The sequence below is a fragment of the Cheilinus undulatus genome, linkage group 17 (assembly GCF_018320785.1).
Source record: "Cheilinus undulatus linkage group 17, ASM1832078v1, whole genome shotgun sequence".
Classification (NCBI taxonomy): domain Eukaryota; kingdom Metazoa; phylum Chordata; class Actinopteri; order Labriformes; family Labridae; genus Cheilinus; species Cheilinus undulatus.
The window spans coordinates 8,243,972-8,264,663 of NC_054881.1; the positions used below are offsets into that span (position 1 = coordinate 8,243,972).

At 38.2% G+C, this 20,692-nt stretch overlaps 1 protein-coding gene across 11 annotated transcripts in view; it reads left to right on the forward strand.

Moving 5' to 3' along the window:
- Positions 1-20,692, forward strand: part of mast4 (microtubule associated serine/threonine kinase family member 4) — a 198,229-nt gene that overhangs the window by 119,447 nt on the left and 58,090 nt on the right. For 7 of the 11 annotated variants that reach the window (XM_041811256.1, XM_041811264.1, XM_041811257.1 and 4 more), the window contains exon 5: positions 3,794-3,874. The exons of 2 other annotated variants lie outside the window; for them this stretch is intronic. In XM_041811256.1, the coding sequence (XP_041667190.1) occupies positions 3,794-3,874 (81 nt within the window). Of the gene's footprint in view, positions 1-13; positions 126-3,793; positions 3,875-16,194; positions 16,621-20,692 lie in introns of those variants that run through there. 2 more of the 11 variants (XM_041811267.1, XM_041811266.1) reach the window with 2 other exon arrangements.

Genomic DNA, 20,692 nt, shown 5'->3' on the forward strand with positions numbered 1-20,692 from the left:
AGGGGGGTGGGAGGCAGGCAGGCAGGCAGCGTGAATGCATATCATGACCACAATAGAGCAAACGAGCACAGTTCAGCCATGAAAGCCCAGCGGGAGAGGCTGAGAATTCCAGGGCTGACGCTAGAGTGAGTATTTTCCTCCGTTCTCCTGCAGCTCCATCTGTCTCTGTGTCATATTTGTTGCTGTCTTTCTCTGTTGCTCTGTGCAGCGTTAGCATTAGCAGCAGCATCTGCAGCAGGAAGTCTAATGTCAAATCCTCCACAGCTAGGCAACAGCATCTCACCAGTGCTTGAGCGTCTCTTCATGCATTTGTGTTTTCATGCACGTGTGTGTGATGAACAGACTGATAACAGTGTGCCGCAACATGCTTTATTTGCTGGGTGACACACTCACACGCAGGATGCACGCAAAGATAGTCATAACACACCTATGATGAGTGATTTGTGGGTGTGATCAATCAGTGATGGCTCTGTGTTTACATGGCAGCGTTTTTCCTTCTATCACAGCCTCAGCCATTTGTTTGACACAATTCATTTTTTAGGTCACCAAGGCATTTGTCATGGTTTCCTCCATTTGCGGCTTAAAAATTGAGAGTGCGTAATTGGGCTCCTTGCAGGGACTACATCAAATATGCTTTTTAAGCCACCATTTCAATGCTGATTCTGTAAAATTGGTAGGTTTCGGTGTAATGTTTCTCTATGCTCAAAAAAAGCATGAAAAGACCAAAGCCAACGTATGTTTCTGACTTTCTGAGTGGCTCTGCTGTCACCACAAAGCCCATGGGTTCCTTTTGAAGACGCTGATCTTTAAAAATGGGTCACAAAAATACAAATACACTTTCAATTTACCTCCTATAAAGGGCTACGAAAAAGGGGACATAGAGGATTATTTTCATGAGTGGATTAAAATATATTTAGACTGTGCCTTAGTCATTCACTTATCTAGTACTGTTAATCTTAAATGGAGCGATCCATGGATAAATCCGTATAAAGAGCTCTTCCGCAGATTCCTTCTCTGCTTTTTCAATAGAATCATCCATTTTTTTAAAAAAATTTCAGCACAATGCAAACTCAGAGGTTGACAGAATTTTCATTGCTAGTTGCTGAAAAGTTATACAATCTATTCTATTTTAATGATTTACACTAGCTTAAATAAAAACCTCTCTTTCATTAGACAGGCGGGTTGGAGAAGAATGAAACCAACCGATTAATTGCGCATGTTTCTGTAGAAAAAAATGTTGCAAATGTTTCATGCAGTTTTGCAGTCGTTTGGTTTCAAGTTGTGGTAATTAGAAACAAGACATAATGAAATAGTGGGTGCCTGGGACTCTAATTTTTGCTGCAGACAGGTATAGTATGATTTATACTACTACCACATCAAAGCTTTAAATTCAGGTGTACTGGCAATTCTGTAGTATACAAAAGGCTTTTACAACCATTGGTGACAGTATTTTCACCTACTGTTATCAGATATTCTACATTAACTGGCAATTCCAATGGAATATGCTACATTATAATTGAGAGAAAGTAGAAGACGGATACTATATTTGCAGATAAACAGGGAACAGCAATTTCATCCAAGCGCAATAGTCTTTATAGTAAATGCTAATTTGCAACACCCATCCATTTATTGGCAATGTAATAGAGACAATCCTGCTAAACAGTAGAAGAATTATCAGATAAAATTGAAAGAGGATGATAAAATGAAGCAGCTGACATGCATTGTAAGTGATTGTAGGGTACTGACTGTATAAACAGATGGAATGCTTTTCCAATCAACATCAAAATAATACCCACGAAGGGCGCTGAGTTGCTGTGGTTATAGCTTTCCTTTCTTCTGCTCATCAAAATACATTTAACTGATTTAAAAAAATGTACAAGATCCCTCAGGTTGCTGGAATCTACTGCAGAACAGCTATGATTGTTGTAAGTTTCTGACTTTTATATTGGATTCCTCTTCTCGCTGTTCTCCCTGCAAACACCATTGTAACAGAAAAAAAAAACAGCAAAATCAGCTTTATTTCACTGATTCCTATTGCATCATCCCGACAGCATGTGAACAATGCATTTCAATGCAATGCGACATTTTCCCCTATTTTCCTCTCTTTCGCTTGCATTTAGATGGGTAAGGAAGAATGAAACAGGGAGATGACCAGGCATCAGGAGTGTCTGACAGTAATCTTACCTTGATTTCCTTTCACTTTCCTCTCCCAACAGAGCTTGTTAGCTTGTTTTACAAATGTGAGATAGTTTAGGATACATATCTGTGGTTGAAATGTTACACTCTGACTTGTGTCATCATAGCGGTAAAACTACTCAGCTCAAAGCTGTCAAAGCCTTCTCAATACAAAGCACCACACTTCTGCTTCAAGGATGCTGATGCAGTGTGGACAGTACTGTGAAATATTACTCTTGCATGCTATTAGGACACGATATTAGAGCTGCATTTATCAACAAGGTGGTGAATCATAGATTTTAATATCCCCTATGATTGCATCAAGAAACTGATTTGTATGAAGTTATTTGACAAGTAAAAACATTGATGTAAATCAGCACTATAGCAAGAAAACTTAAAGATAGAAACTCTGTTTGTGAAAAATCTGACATGAAGGATGTACTAATGCATTGATTTTACTCTGGTATAGGCGGATATCGACCCGTTCTCAAACATTGGCCAATGTTTATCTGTTTTTTTCAATCAGTTGAAAGCTGGTATCCAGCATATCCAACTGCTGAATCAAATAAGAGATTTTTCATTTACTGGACAAACTAGGATCTGTTCTCAAATCAAGATAAAATGTTGGCATAGTGGGAGCATTATGCCAAGAGAAGTGATTGAAAAAGAATCGGTATAAGTTAAATTATTATTTTAGATATTGTATCCGCATCTAAATCTTGGAATCAGTGCATCTCTAACATGTATTTTAGATTTTTAGATGGACTGATGTCTCTGTTAACATAGAGGACCAGAATGTGACTTATGCTGGACTCCATCATGGGGGGGGGGCTCTAAATGTAGCCTTTAGGCTTCACTTCTGCTGAGCTGTCATACTGTCCATTTTTATATGGAGGATAAAACTGCTGTAAACGTATCTATTTGCTCAGATAACTTCCCTAATTGCTCTCAAATGAATACTTATTTGCATATCACAACAGATGCAGTCCCCTGACCTTAAACATAAAGCATGTTCCCTTCATGCTAAATCTAACTGTCATATTGTTCATAACTTCTTCATACAATGATTCGGCTTTGGTCTTTTCATGCTCTTTGTCCCTTAAAAGGATTTTTTCTTAAAGAAATCCTCACATTTGTCCTCTAAGACTGTTCTGTGGAGTGCCACTGCAGTAAAAGTTACTCACCTCTATATGACCTGACGCTCTGCAGTGCCACCGTTCACGTTAAACGAGGATTAATCCATGACATTACGTAGGTAAAATGAAAGTCCTCTGCTCTTAGGAAACTCACTAATCTTATCCCAAGAATCCAGCAAAGATTGTGAATTAGGTTAATCTGTAACTCTCGGGATAATCTGCAGCTAATGTGCTTGTTTTTGTTTAAAATGAAACTGCATATCGAAGCGAAACGTCCCTGAAATTTAGCAGAAGCAGTCGAATGCCTCGGGAAGCGTGCTGTCTTAGTGTTATTTATTTCATCTGACAGGGATTATTAATCCTCATGATGCTGCTGTCTTCATCTGGGCACGTGTCAGAGCTGCAGGTGTGGGTGGGTGAGGGTGTTTCTGTCCTATGTGTGCTAAAAGACAACTATTCACTCCACTCCATTTAACTTCCAGCCTCACTCCTCGAAGCTTGAGCCCCACTCCCACTAGCCCCTGCAGCCCGTGCAGCCCTCTGCACGCGTTTCATTTCTGGAGGTAAGCTACAGCTCTACAGCCTGTTTTATTTTGAAAGGGCCTGATCCTGCATGCTGTCTGATCTACGTACATCACACAACCTAAGCTGAGAGATGAGTTTGTCCTCCTAAAATCATCTGCCATTGAAATCAGTGACATTGAAATAAGAGGACACGGTGCTTATATAACGTGGATGGTGTCACCCCCTTCCCCCCATCTTGCCCCTCTCTCTCTCTGCTCCCAGCTTTATGCTCCTCTTTCATGTGCTAAGTAGGATTTGTGGCGTTTGCAATACATCAAAGTGAAGAAGGCTCTCGATGTGTCTGAATCCCGTCTGGATTGATTCATTTAGGAGTGAAGAGTATTCAAAACAGCCGAATCTCCATTTAGATTCATCACTAATGGTTTCCAATCTGAGCTTTAAATCTTGAATAGTTAATGATTCGTATTTAAAAATCTCGGAAGCAGATTATTTTGCGAACATCAAGACATCCATCCTCTTGTCACTGAAAGATTATTTCTGCAGGGATGATGTCGGAGATAGGATAGCACGTCCTCTCGTCGAACTCTGCAGTTTTACCCGCCAAGAAGCTGTGAGGCTGTTTTGTTCCTGGATGAGCTTCATCTCTGGTTTCTTTCTGAAAGAGGTCATTAGGTTGGAGCCATCTTGTTGAGGCTCTTTGCTGCTAACTAGTGTTTATGTAATTACTGCCTGGCTGGGTGAAAGGATAAAAAGGTGGCCTTTACTGTTTAATGACGGGATAGAATACAGTCTTTTCTTTGTATGGATGGCGACTACACACAAACGGTTAGCGGGATCAAAGAGAGGAGCAGCTGGGATATTTATTGTTTTTTTTAATTGTTACAGGAAGTTTTAAAAAAATTGACAGACCCTCACACCTCTTAATACGCATTTTCCCTCTTCCTGATTTTTTATTTTGGCATATTTGTGACATTTTTTTTAATGATGGTTCAATTTACTAAGGGAAAAAATCCATCCAAACCTATCTGACCCTATGTATACATTTTTTTACCCCCAATCCTAAAAACTGCAAGAGGATCTGGCTACTACTTACTTACATACCACTACAGTGGGGTGCCCTCAATCAAGGGGACAGAAATAACAGACTGAATGATGTATATTTTCCTCTCACTATTAGAGGTTATGGTAAGTGGCTATTTTTCCACAAAAGCAGAGTTTTATGAATAAAAATCTAACATTTACTTAGGGGATGAATTTAAATTTAACTCACCACAAACTATGGAAAACTCAATAAGGGTTAGGGCTAGGCACCCAAACCCTAAAGGTTAGGGTTAGGGTAAGAGGGAAGGGGAGGGGGATAAATTCAAAACAGCACACCAGGATCTAAGGAAAACCCCAAGAGGGTTTGGGTGCCTAGCCCTAACCCTCAAGATGAGGGGAAGGGGGAGGGGGATAAAATAAAATTTACACACCACAATCTAAGTGAAACCCAAAGAGGTTTAGGGTTAGGCACCTTGACCCTCCAGGTTAGGGCAGGGATCACTTTAAATTTAACACACCAGCATCTAAGGAAAACCCAAAGAGGGTTAGGGTTAGGCATCCAGACCTTTGAGGTTAGGGTAAGGGGGATAAAATTAAAAATAATGCACCACAATTCAAGTGAAACCCAAGGAGGGTTAGGATTAGAGCATCCAGACCCTTGAAGTTCGGGTTAAGGGGATAAAATTAAAAATAACACACCACAAACTAATTGAAACTACAAGAGGGCTAGGGTTAGGCACCAAAACCCTAAAAGTTTGGGTAAGAAGGAGAGGGATGGGGATAAAAATAAAAACAACACATCACAAACCAAAGAAGCCCAAAGAGGGTTAGAGTTAGGCACCCGATCCGTAAAGGTTAGGGTTAGGGCAAGGGGGAGGAGGGTAGAATTGAAATTGACACTAACCTGAATCCTGGGAAGGTTTGGTACTGTTCCAAGCTTTCTCCATTTGTGGGTAATGGCTCTTAGCATTTTTCACTGGATTTCCAAAGCCTTAGAAACCCTAGAAATGGCTTTTGAACCCTTTCCAGACTGATAGATGTGAATGACTGTCTCTCGTCTGTTCTTGGATTTCTGTAGATGGCGCCATGATGTGTGGCTTTGAGCTCTACTAGTTAACTTCACTTTGTCAGACAGGTTAAGGGATTTCTGGATTTAACAGATCTGGCAATAATCAGGCCTGGGTAGTGCGAGTGAAATTGAACTCAGTTTTCAATGTTTAAATGGTTTTGGAGTGGCTGTAGCCTAGTGGTTAAGTTGTCCCCATGGAGGCACTCCCTTTCTCAGATGTCATTCTCCCCTCTCTCTCTCTCTCTCTCTCTCTCTCTCTCGCGCTCTCTCTCTCCCTCCCCTGTTTCTGTCTGTATCTACTGTCCTATCTGAATAGAGGCATGACAGCCACAACAGCCTTTTTGTTTATTTGGTATTGGATAGGACAGCTAAAAAGAGGCAGTAAATATTAGGAGAGAGAGTTGGGTTGTACTAAATGTTTGCTGATCTGGAATTGAAGCAGTGGCCAAAGCAACAAGGACTTTAGCCTCTGTAAATACAGGCCTCACCATGCCAGCTGAGCCAGTGCCACAATGGTTTCCACACCTTTTCTGAACAAATCAAATATGCTCCTGAGTGTATATATATATATATATATATATATATATATATATATATGTACAGTGCTTAACAAATTTATTAGACCACCTGTCATATTTGTCTCAAAGACCATCCAGCATCATGAAGTGCTTTAATGCAGACTCTTTCATTTTCAGTGAGCTCCCCACGTTTTACCATTTTGAACAGGAATGAGGGATTTCAAACTGAATTGACCCAAATTTGAGCCAGCTCACTGGGCTTTTCTGAGAATTCAGAAATTAATCAAGCATAACATTCAACCACTAAAACTAATTTTTCTGTTCAGGAATGCCAGTAAATAACTAGGATTTGACATATTAATCAAAAAATATCAATGTGCTTTACTATTTTTTCATTTTTTTGGTAAATCAGTACATTTGAAAATTCATGGATAGCAATAATAATTCTATTTTAGCATTAAAAATATAATTTGGGTTAAAGAGCTTCTACATATTGGTGTATTAACCATTGCAGAAACATAAAAAATGATTTTGGTAATTACGAATGCTGTTAATTTAGGGCAGCTGTGGCATAAACCTTACTTTGGTTAGGCTTAGGGTGGTCTAATAAATTTGATAAGCTCTCTCGCTCTCTCTCTCTCTCTCTCTCTCTCTCTCTCTCTCTCTCTCTATATATATATATATATATATATATTTCACTTAGCCATGTTTTTATCCAGACCCTTCACATGAAATCTTTCTGTTCCCCTCTAGTAAAGTCCTTACCTGTCATATCTTCCTTTCTCTTTACACGTGTTTTTATCTGGTGTATTTGTTCCTTGTTATCTAACCTTGAAGTTCCAGTTTCATTCAAAAGTTTAAAGAAAGTACTTGTCTGAGGCAGTTAAAGTAAATCCTCACAGGACTTAATCTTTGAATCCTTTAGCTGACAGGAAAAATACAGTTTAATCTAAAAGCTTACAGCTCCATACTTTCATGTTCCTATTGTTAAAAATCACTCTTTAAGTCTATGATTTTGGTGTTGAGGTACATGTTGAAATGCTGAAATGAAACTTGAAATTCCTGCCACTCATTCAAAACCCCTCAATTTAAACGACTTTTTTTTCTGTATCAATGAAAAGCATGAAACACCCACACACATCACCTCTGATCTCCTCTTGTTCCGCTCAGCTTTCATACAGAGTCAAGTGGAGCTCGCATTCATGTGAGTCAGCTCCATAACAAGACTGTGGCAAGGGTTTTTACTGACTCCTTTTCATTTATTGACAATTTCAGGTTTTATTGCATCTTAGAGCAACACACTGGGTTTGTTTATGGTCTCCAGCTTTGTGTCGTGGTCTTAGATCAACTAAGTCAGACTTTGAAGAATGATTACCTGAACTTCAAAAGGACTTCGTGTTAAAAGTTTTATATAGTATCTGCTTCATCCAAGACAGCAGCTCATTGCACTATTCAGCATATCAGTGACTGTCAGCAAAGACACCAGCATTCAAATGCATGTACTCTAGAATGGAGTTGGCCTCCTTTTGTGGCTATAGCAGCCTCCACTCTTCTTGGAAGGCTTTCCACAAGATTTTGGGGTGTTGTGTTGGGAATTAAGCCAATTCACTCTGTAGAGATTTTATGACAACAGGCACTGATGTTGGACAAGAAGGCCTGGCTTGCAATTTCTGTTCCAGTTCATCCCAAAGGTGCTCATCACACCAGACTCATCAAACCATGTCTTTATGGTGCTTCCTTTGTGCACTGGGGCACAATCATGTTGGAATAGAAAAGGCCTTCCCAAAGCTGTTGCCACAAAGTTGGAAGTATAGCATTGCACAAAATGTCTTTGTATGCTGAAGCATTAAGATTGGCCTTCACTGGAGACAAAGGGGTGAAAAACAGCCCCATACCATGACCCCTCCATCACCAAACTTCATGATTTATGATGCAATGCAGGTAACATTCTCCCGGCACCTGCCAAACCTAGACCTGCCCAAACAGAGAAGCATGATTGGTCACTCCACAGGACACGTTTCCACTGCCCCACAGTCCAGTGTCAGTGTGCTTTATACCACTCCAACTGATGCTTGGCATTGGAGTTGGTGATGTGAGGCTTGCATGCAGCTGCTCAGCCATGGAAACCATTCCATGAAGCTGTCTCTGTGTTTACATTAATCCCAGTGGAAGTTCAGAACTCTTCAGTTATGGGGGGGTTAGGGTTAACCCACTTCGTGGCTGAGTTGCTATTGTTGCTAAACGTTTCCATTTCGTGATAACATCACTTACAGGGGACTGTCCAAATCCAGCAGGGTTGGCATTTCCCAAACAGTTTTATTGCAAAGCTGGCATCCATTATAGCACCACGCTTGAAGTCACTGAGCTTCTTCAGAACGACCCATTTTGTGTCTCAAATGTTTGCAAATGGAAACTGCATGGCTTGGTGCTTGATTATATCAGGCAAAAACCCAGTACTGTGTTCAAAGAAAGGCTGAGGCTTTGGGCGTATTGTTTTAAGATCTGATAATGCTCCAGGAAGTTAAGTTAGAGGAACAGATCTATGTGGTTGAGGGCTTGTCAGATGTAGAAGTGAAAGTAGAAGTTCTGTTATTCGTTATTCGCCTCTGCACTGGAGTCTTTATGTTTTCCACCCGTCTGGGTCCTGTTTTGTTACTGATATCTCAGGAAGTCTTTGACAGATTATCATCAAAACTTCCACAAATGTTTATCCTAACTTGAGGATAAACTTGTCAGATTTTGGAGGTCATAGTTCAAAAGTCAAAGTCATGAGGCGTATGTACATCTCATGCAGTTTCTAGAGAATGCTTGCAGAGATTTAGTTTAAACTTTGCACAAATGTTCGTTTTGGTTGGTGGATAAACTGATTATTTTTTAGAAGGTAAAGATAAAGGTCATTAGGCCTCTTTGCTTTCAGTGTTTCTACCACTGAAAGCCCTTTCTTTTGACTCATCCCTGTAATTCTAAATTCAGTCTTTGCAGAGGCATATTTAACAACCAGGTCGTAGTTCTGGTTTATTTGTGAGACAAACATGACAAGTGGAAATATCTACCAGGAATGAGGGCTTACATGCTTGTCTGTTTGTGTTGTAGGAAAAATTCAGCAAAGATCAACTTTTACTCTGTTTGACCCTACAGCGTTGTGCCACCACTCCATACTTCTCCAGCCATGCTCTGTTGGATTCGACTGATTTAAATAAAAAGCAAGGAGTTAACTTCTTTAAGTATTGATCTGCATGCATTAGTATCATGCAGTACATGAATTTAAAACAGCTTTGCAGCAGTCTTATCAGCTCTGTCCAGCAGATGAGGATGTTTCTTTCTTGTGCAGCTGTGGTAAAGCCATCATTCTTATCCCTCTATAGTACCTGTATTTCTAAGACCAGCTGAATTTGCTCATCTTAAGCTCACTACAGCTCCTGTCATTCCTGCTGGTGTTTGTTTTACACCATCTCTGTTGTAATGCATCTGCTGTCAGTGATATACAGTCTTCCATTTTATAGGTTTACCCAGAGACGCTGTAACAATTTTAATTTACTGGCTAAAGTTTTAGAAACATGTTTGGCCTTTGAGGGAACTCTATAATCAGTGTTAATATGAAGAAATGATTAATATTCTTTCCATAGTTTCATGTTATTATGCTGATCAGCATGCAGTGGCTGGCGATGTTTTGATTCTAAAGTAGATAAACTGATAAATTTCCCAGGGTAGACTGCCAATGTTTTGATACCAAACTGTTGCAGGTGTATTTCGGCCATTTAGACCATTTTAAGCCTGCAATTTTTAGTCATTCAGATCCAGCAATTATCCAGAAATTGGTGCCACTTTTTGTTTTTTTTTTGGCTGTAGCATCCAAGTGGATTTGTTAGATTTTTACCAGTAATATCTAGGAACATGGCCATCTCAGTATTTTCTAGGGATGCCTCGATTCATCCATAGCCGATCATAATTGTCCGATATGTATTAAAAATACATGATCAGAGTATCAGGAACAATGCCTGGAGAAGGTTCGATCACCTGTAGTTTATACTCAGGTGTCTGCAGCATGGACAGAGGCACCATGTGTGAGGTATCATGTAATTTTAAAAGCTAATTGCGTTTCTGCTGCTGCCGCTGCAGCTCTGTCACCCAATTTAACTAGCTGTGTTAAACCCCCTAAAAGTTTGATTCCCTTTAATTGAAGGATTATTAATCTGGTGTTGAAATCAGTGTTAGAGTCTTATCTTAAACGAGCAGATTAGACCCTTTTAGCTCACTTACACTAGCTTTTAACTGTTTCATAGTCTTGATATAACATACAGTATGAAGCTTTTTCATCACATTGTTTTAGTCCTTTAAAGGGTTAGACTGCCATCTGCAGGAGGGTGAAGTACAGTACAAAGCTAAGTAGACTGTCTAACAGCTAATCCAGGTGATGTATCAAAACTTAAGCTGTCTAAAAGTTGAAAACATTTTTAGTTGCAATTAGTCCTGTCAAATGAATACTATTTTAATGGTGATAAATCTCAGACTTTTTAATTGCAATTATCTTACCCTTTTTTTTCCCGATTTTTTTTAATTAAAAAAAGTTTATTTAACCTTCTACCAAAATCCAAAAAACGACAATTGCCATGAAATTGACATGTTTTTTTTTTTTTTGTTTTGTTTTTTTTTGTATAACATTTGATACACTACACGTTCTTGACAACTAATAATCCACTGGAGGGCATTTTTATCATTTATCAGATTGTATTCAGAAGTTTTTAAGTCTTTATCGATCATGTTGATTAAATAGAGGTCTCATAAAAGTGTCTCAAATATGACACAATAGGCTTCAAAGGGTTAAAATTCCACTGTTTGCATTTTAAAGTTTTGTGTCATTTTGGATTTTTCTACGATCTTAAACTAACTGACTTCCTGTTTGGGTACAGACCTACATCAGAGATTTAAACTTAAACTCAACCATGGAAACAAGAACTTGCTATGGACTGAAAAGGAAATAAGAGATCATTAAAAAGGCGTGGATGACTTTTGACTTGAATACTGAGCTGTCTGTAAGTTTTTAAAGTGAAATGAGACATAGAGGAGCAGTGGTGGACTTATTTTACATAACTGCTCCCTAATGGTGTGTTGAAATAGACAATAAAGCTCACTATTAATCATGGTTAAAGAATACTACTGCACTAATATGGACCTTAGTAATTGTGTTTTACTTGACTAATCTTGGCAGCCCTAGTCACAATTAATCTCACCATTTTGAAATTCCACAATTTTGCATTTAAAACCTTTTTTGTTCATTTTGGATTTTCATATTTTGTAAGTTTAATGAACTTCCTGTTTGGATACAGATCTGCTTTTATTTTCAAAGAACAGGAAACTTCTGGTAAATCTGAGGTTATGACATGCACTTGAAAACACAAGGTGCAGATGACGTTTGACTTGTCACTTGAGCTGTCTGAGTTTTTCAAAGTCAAGGAGACATTAAGGACGAGTAGTGGGCTCATTTGCACCATTGTAGCTGCAGGGAGCCTCTGCAGTGGCTTAATTAAAGTGTGCAGAAAGGGACATTAAAGCATGTGATTAATGCTCTAATTTTGGACCTTTATTAATGTCAATAAGTGCATTGATGCTGACAGTCCTAATCAACATACGAAATATAATCCTGTTTGCATCTGTATCATTCAAGCTTACTTACAATATGGCCGACAGAAGTTGTTCAAGCCATGCAGCGATGGAGCATCATACTTGGCCCATTGGCATCATTTCTTTTTGAAATAACTGAATCTTTTCAACAAAGACCACTCTTTATAATGTGTATAAAGTGGTGACAACTTCCAGCTTCACGATGCAAGCTTCTGGTAAGGCATCTTTGCAGCATGCAAAGCTGCAAAACACTTTTTCTCCTCTCATATGTAAAATTCATCAATGAAACATAAACATTGGTTTATTTCTTAATGAATTAACCTTATGGAGTGAATTTAAAGTGAAGACACTCCTCAATTATAAAAGGATATAAGCAGAAGAGGAGTGACGAGCATGATGCTCACTTGCTTTGCAGCTTGGTTGTGTTCATTAGGACTGTACCGTCATAGGTAAGTGGTTATCAGTAAGACTAGAAAACCAAAAAACTGACCAGGGTATCCCTAGTGTCAGCTCATCTGAAGCAGAAATGATGCCCTTCATTCGATGACCCTCCAGAATCTCATCATACGCCACTGTGCCGACAGTAACCTAGATGTTTTCTCCATGATGTCAGTGTTTCCTCTTCATGCTGCTCTGTGCAGGTTTGACTTTGAACCTTGTGAACCATCATTTCTAATGTGGAGCGCAGAAACAGAGCAGAGCCATAATTAGAGTGAAGGCTGTCACACTGGCCTCTCTGCAGAGACACACTGAGGCTCAGCAAGGGGATACACACACACACACACACACAGACTTGATAATGACAGGAATGGTTCCTGATAACTCTTTACAACAGTCATGCTCCTCTTTTGTCCATTTGGCTCTCTGTCTCTCTCTGCTGAGCTTTCCTTTCCCCTCCAGTCCCTCCTCTGCGTACGTGATGGATGAATCTGCAGAGTCCTGAAGGTCCTCGGGTCTTACTGAGCACTTCCTTCCTCACCGAGGCTTTGACAGTCTCTTTAAGCCATTTTCCTCTCCTCTTTTATTCTTAGAGCTAGAAAAAAACAAAGTCAGACAACAGAGCTGCTGCCAGGCTGCCAAGATTTCTGTTTAGTCCTTTTCACACATGCTCTCTTGAGGAATTATAGAAAAGTGATGCATGTAATTATCAATATAAAGAGAAGTGAGAAATGGTGATATTTGTGAGCAGAATCTTCGTCATGTGACTTTGTTGTTGTTTGTGCTTGTTCTGTTGAGGTCCAGGGTGTGTCTGAAGCTTAATAAGAAGAGATTAATGATTTGAAGACGGTTGTGAAAGTAACATGTAAGCCTCGCTCCATCAATCATGTGATTGCAGCAACCTCACACTTGGAGAACACGAGCACAGTTCACAGAGCTGTTACAGCCACAGCTCTGTTTACACAGTTTAAACTGTCTAAATAGATCCCAGTTATTGGTTTCATTCTCCAGTAGCTCCATCTTAAGGTTAGATTCTTCATCATAGACTCAGACTTATTCATATGATCCTGAACATGATGGCCTTCCTGGCTCTGACAGCCATTTAAGAGAATTTCTCTGCATACTTGAGTCCCTGCAGGCGTCTGTGATCGTCTGACCCTGAACTCTCACACGTACATGCAGGACTGGAGAGTCAAATTCATCACTGGACTGATGAAACTCCACTTTTATGTGTTCTGCATGGATGTGCATGTGTGACTTCAGCTCTGTCAGCCTTGCTTTCCTTCTTCTACAAGGTTTCTCCAATACATTCAAAACAAAATATCTGTAAATTGACAGTATCACTGCAGAGATGCAGAGTTTTGGATTTGATTTTTTTGCTGTTTTGTTTTTCACACGGTCGTGAAGGTCAACTGCAAAACTTTTTATCAAACAAAAATATTTGATGGTGATGCATCAAAACCAGTGTCAGGTATCAGTGCTGATACTGAGCCTAAGTACTTGCACTTGTACTTAAAAAACATAGCTGATACTCACTGGTGTAGTTTTTGTTTGTGTAAGTCTTTGAGGGGCTCTGCTTTACTTTGTTGCATGAAGACGGGTCTGTGAGGAAAAACAAAGGGTTGAGAATCACTGTTTTAGCAGAGACTATGGTGGTAAAAGTAAAGCACACTGCAAACTACTCACTGCTACATTCAAGAAGAGGGGTAAGCAACATTTTCAAAATAATTTAAAGAATTGTAAAGGTACTAAGTATTCATATTGGGTCTAGGTATCAGTGAGTACTCAAATGCAAGTACTTGGTCCAACAACAAGTGGTACTGGTGCATCTTTGATATTTAGTGCAACTAGATACATTTTTATAAAACTCAATATTTTACTGAAACACCACACATTTTATGAAGGGCAAAAAGAAATTAAAAATGATTAAAATCCCTGTATTTAATGCAAAACAATTGTATATACAATGCAAAAACTTTCCATTAAATGCAAAAAAACTTAAAATTCCAAATATTTTTGTGAAATATCTAAACATTTAATGAAACCCAAAACCACTCACAAAACATACAAAAAAAAAAAAAAAAAAAAAAAATTCTTGAACCACAAAGCATTCCTTAAGGCATTAAAAGCATTTTAATGCATTTTTTTTTCATAAAATGCAAAAAAATAATAATAATAATAATTGAAATACATTTTTTCATTAAATAAAAATTGAAAACTATGTCCAGCTAAACTGTCAAGATGAGGGATGGGTAACATCTGATGAAATCCAACATTTTTAAAATAATTCAGCCAATGGTAAAGGTACTGAGGATTCGTACTGTTTCTTTTATCACTGAGTACTGAAATGCACGGGCTTGTTCTGAAACAAGCGGTATCAGTGCATCTCTAATATTTGGTGAAACACATTAACATTCATTAAATTCAAAATATTTGAAAAAAACAACAAACATTTTATGCATTTTAATGTTTTTTTTTTAAATGCAGAAGTCATATATGTAATGTCAGACCATTCCATTAAATGCAAGAAAGTCTAGAAGTATCACATATTTCGAGAAAAACATGAACATTTTGTAATTATCTTTAACCATTTCATAAAAAAGACAAAAACATTTCATTGACCACAAAAATATATCTTAAAATATTGAACTATTTTGTGAACTGTAAGAAAAAATCATAAAATGCCAAAAAAAAAAAAAAAAAAATCCTGGAAACATGAAAACATTTTGCGAAACAGAAGGATTTGGTGGAACATAAAATATTTTGTGTAGCATACAAACATTTCATGACAATAATAACATAATGAATAAATTGCTGAATGCAAAAGCATTTCATCTTTAGCAAACAATTCCATAAAATGCAAAAGCATTTAATGAAGCAATAATGTAATAATAATACACTAAACATTTTTGTAAAATGCAAAACCATTTTAAAAACTCAAAAACATTTCTGAGCACAGAAATATTCAGTTTAAGATAAAAGCAGTTTTTAACACACACAAAATAATTTTGGATTGTTTAGTTCCTGTTCTGTTGTTTCCTCTATACTCGGACAGTAAGGCTTTTTTGCCTGCTGATAAGGATTTGATGACTTACAGATTCACCCTTGGTTATGATACCAGATCATTTTTGTTTGTAGAAAAAGGCAAAAAATAATAATAATTGAGGTTGCCATGTCAGGGTCCTATTTTCCTTATTAAAAATATTCAAACACCCACATTAATGCCACAAGATACCTAAAAAATTAACAAAACATAATTGAAATGTTTTTGTTTCTCATGAAATGTTTTCCAGTTGACCTTCAGGGCCTCCGTAGCCTCTAGAGGTCACTGAGTAAAGTTGAGTGTAGACTGAAGGAGAGAAAGTTGAATGACTGAAACAGGAAGGATGGTCTTTGTGGCGCCTGAGGGAAACATTTCTCTAGCAGAAGACGATGTCCATGCAAACAGCTCAGCATTTCCATTTCAAATAGATCCTGCTTAATACACACTGACCCACCAAACTTTGGAGGGGTGCCAGTTGGTGCACAGCAGCATCTGCTGATGATGCAGCACCCCTCTGTGTGCTAACCCCCCCCCTGCTCAGGATGTGAAGTGGTATCTGCCTGTTACATGATATGAAGCATGTTGAGCGTTTGGGATAGAGAAGTCAGTCGCAGTGAGCCGCTGAAAGACAAAGTCAGCTGGTGTTAGGTGTCACATCCCTGCCACAGCGGACTCTGTCAACACCTGAGCCGGACCGGACTCTCTGTCAGGACCTCCCTGGATTACTCTTTTATCTGAGGACAGAGGAGGACAGCGTGTCCTCTCTGGCGGTGTGTTTATGCCGCAGCTGGCTGCAGATGTGTCTGTGCAGAGGAAGTTTGGAGTCAAGCAGCGCTGTTGTTGCAGGAGTGTCAGTCAGGACGGCTCTGCGGGTCGCGTCCTCCTGAACCCTGAGAGCCCTCGCTTCCCCTCAGCAGCTCTGCAGAAGCCCCCGCTACATCTGCCCCTCTGGCATGACTTGGACACGATGTCAGACTCCAGTCTGTGGACGGTTCTGTCCAACTTTAACATGCCACACTTCTTCAGCGGAGCTCGTCTGCGCCGCTCCAAAAGGTACAAACAACTCGCCTTATTTTCAGCAGGACTGTTTGTTATTGGATGGACTAAAGTTGCATCAGATAAGGAAATTAGTCTGATAGAAGATGAAGCATTCAGATCAAAACAAGGCTGGGCAATAGAGTAAGATAAAGGTTTGTTTTCAAGAGATGTAGGGTAAGACGATGCTGTTGTGAAGATAGTTGACTTGATTTGGAAAAACAAAAAGATGTCTGGCCTAATGCTCGGTAAAAACATTGTTTACTGCAGGAACCACTTAAAATTAGATATGCTTGTTAGATTTAAATGTTTAGGCTGAATGGAGAACTATCATTTCATTTAGCTTCTTTAATATAAGAGCATTTCTATTATTGTAGGGCTGTCAGCATTAATGCACAACACTATAAAGTCTGTAACTGATGCAGTGATTTTTAAAAATTTCATTAAGCGCATGCTTTGTTGTCTTTATTGTCCCTTTAAGCCCACTTTGATTAAGCAGCGTCTCCCTGCAGCCACAGTGATATAAAATAAGTCCACCACTGCTCCTCAATGTCTCCTTCCACTTTAAAAAACTCACAAAAAGCTCAGTGGACAAGTCAAACATCATCTGCACCTTGTGTTATCACACACTTACCTATTATCAGCCACCTGTCTCCTTTTAAATTCATACCAAGTTCTTTTTTCTGCAGTTAGATTGTCTATTTATCTCCGCTCTTATCAAAGTTCCTTATTTTCTTTCAAAATAAAAGCAGGGACTTAGTCAAGCAGTGACATTACACTCGTTCTTTCATGTATTATCAGACTATAATAATAAAGTGAGAGACACGATGGAAATGTTACATCATGGATATCTTTTCCAGAATTTGTATCGTTCCTACTATCGAAACCATCGCTGAAATCAGCTGACGACTCAGAAAATTGCACCAAACATACCGGAAAATCTTTACCTTATATTTTATATGCAAAAAGCTGAATTAACAGATACATTGTCTACATTTGATCTTTTATTGTGTCTCGAGAGAGAAGGGATTAGGGTTGAACAGTATTGGTCTAAATTACATTGCAATATCATTTTTTCTTCAGTATAGTCATATAGTTTAGTAAAAACAGTTATTCTGAATAAAAGCTGTGAATTTCTTTAGTGAAAAATAAGCAGGTAACACTGAATCATGCAATCAAAGTGTCATTGTTTTGGACTTTAAGTCCTTTAAGCAGCTCTGTATCCAAGCAGGAAGTCAATTGCCCTTAGATTAAGACAGTAAAACAATACAAAATGAAACAAAAACAGTTTAAAATGCAAAACACTGAGATTTTAAAATGCAACTTAAATGAGAATAAGCCTAACTATGATAATTTTAAGATAAATCGTAACTGAATTTTTTTTTTATTGTTTTACAACCCTTATTTTTTAGTAAAAAAAAAAAAAAATCAAACAGCACTGGAGATTTTGTGATACCAGGGCAACAAAAATAGAAGTCTCAGACACTCAGTATTAGTTATTTAATTGTTTCCCTCTTATATATATATGCAGGCAGAATTCCAGAACATTCAAAATTGCATCTATTTTATTTTGTTTTTTGAGAGAATATTGTTGTCTACATTGAACAAAAATGTTGGCAACATTTGGAAAAGTTGGTGGGACTGGCAATGCGCTACATTGTAGCCAATGCATTCATGTGTTTGGCTACATTGTAGCTCATTGCCCATTCCAACCACTTTCCAAATGTTGCCAACATTTTTGTGCAATTAAGACGATGTGGTTTGTCTCTTGTAGATGATGATGTGACTGAAGACCATGATCTTATTGTACATGTGATTAGGGATACACTGATACCAGATTTTTCCAGACCAAGTACGAGTACTTGCATTTGAGAACTCACTGATACCGAGTACAAATATGAGTATTTGGTAACACATAAATGCTCTTAAAATGATTTTAAATGTTTTGTTTTCATAGATGCTCTTTATCCCTCTTGACAGTTTATTAGTGCAGGGTTTGTTGTCTGCTCTGCTTTTGTCAGCCTCATTTATGTTAAATATCACTAAACTGCAGTCATGGCTCCACTTATGACTACATACTCACATACTGAGTACAGTATCTGCTCTGTTTTATGAGTACGAGTTCTTAGGCTTGGTTTTAGCACCGATACCCGATACTGGTATCAGCATCTGTGCATCCCTACTTCTGATAGTAAAGATTATTTAGATAATTCAGAGTTTATCATTTTAAACACATGCTATTTGAGAGGATTGTAAATTTTGAGAACTTCAGTATATGAAAATGTTTTTTTTTTTTTACAAAATTAAACAGTTTGCTGCAATTTCTGATCATAAAAATACAATACTGGGCAACTAGTGGGCCTGGGAAATTAAACAAAGTTTAGATTTAATAGCAATGTGTCCTATTCCAGAGATGTGTTTCAAATTCCAGGTTGATGCATGTTTTGATGCAGAGATGTTCTGCTCTGCTCATCATGCAAACATTTAAGTGTCTTTTTTTTTCGAGAATAGTTCACTACAGATCCTGCTTTCCTTGTTTTTATGTTCCTTAAGGATTAGAAAGACATAGAATCATCATTCCCTTCAATACAAAACTTTATACAGAATTTGCAATGAGTCAAAATATTGCAAAAAGATTTATTTTTTCAAAATTGTTCAGCCTTAGTTTAAACTACCAAAGATCTACTATCTTGTTGAGAAAAATATAAATTGAACTCAAATAATAGTCACATTTCAAATTACAATCCCAATACTGGGGGAAATATTGCAGTTTGATTATTACCTAGCCTTTTCCTCTAGGCCTCCTCTAGGAATATATCTTGATTTTCACCAGAATCATGTTGAAGCTTAAAATTAACTCTTAATTGCTGCATCCAAACATGTGTTGTTTTTTTGTCCTTTGGTTAGTCAATATTGAGGTATGATTTTTGGTCCATTGTGCACAGCTCTATATCAAAGCCATAGAGGACATATTGAATTTCTGCAGCATGTTTTTCTGTTTTTTACACTAGGTCATCATGAATGAGAAGCAGGGTGTTCCCTCCTTTCCCATTGTGTTGTGTTTGCTTTGTGAGTCAAATTGAATGTTTGTCGTTGAGGGAGTTTCATGTTACCAACACAGGATGTGTGCTTTCCTCCATGCCACCCCCATAAATGAACTGTTAGGGGAAGTGGAAATGCTGATTATGTGTTCTGTTTGTGACTTTTCTTCTTGTTGATGATGCTGATGTTAATTTCTTCCCACCTCCATCCACAGCTTTTGTTTCAGCTGTAGAGAAGACGCTCTGCTTTCATATCATCTTCTGTGTTTTGGTTTGACTCTCCGACAACCTCGCTAACATGAGCAAACATCAAGCGTTTGATTGGTTTATGGGCTTCAGAGAGCAGACTGGTTTACAGCTAAGCCACTTGATCCCAGTTTTTCGTATATGTTTGGTTGAGCCAGTATAACTCATATTTATTTTTAATCCCTGTCCTGACCCATTTATAGTGCAGAAGAGCTTAACAGGAGGTTTTGGACATCTTACATGAGAGCATAAACGTTATTTCAGCTGAAAACCTATGTCTGATTTGTATTTATGGCCTGGAAATAAAAGATTAAAAGACCTGATACCATGGTTCATAGCCATGTTTGTGTACTTTGTTCAGAATATTAATTTTAGTTCAGATATTAATGTTAAAATGAAGTTTCCTCACACATGAACAGCTATCCTCCATTGTGTTAAAAGAAGAGTCAGCTGGAGTGACAACAACATCCCTTTCTATGCTCCTGATTTCAGCTGTTTTCAGACTTTAATGCTAAAAGTATGTGAGTGATGACACATGTCACAACATGGCTGTCTTTTTCAAGATATGCATGATTTCCACTGCCAAGAAAGACCCTGAAAAAGGCTTAAAAGTCTGAAAATTATACTGAACACACTGGAACTACTGATGTTTTATTGTGTGGAAAGAAATATTGTTGTTGGATCATTTTACAGCATGTTTTTTGCATTTACTGCATCACTTAGGAGTGATTCTGGCAGAGCAAACTGGAAAAAAAGTGGCATGGCAGTAACTTTTTGTCTGTGCAGCATATTCTAAATATGAA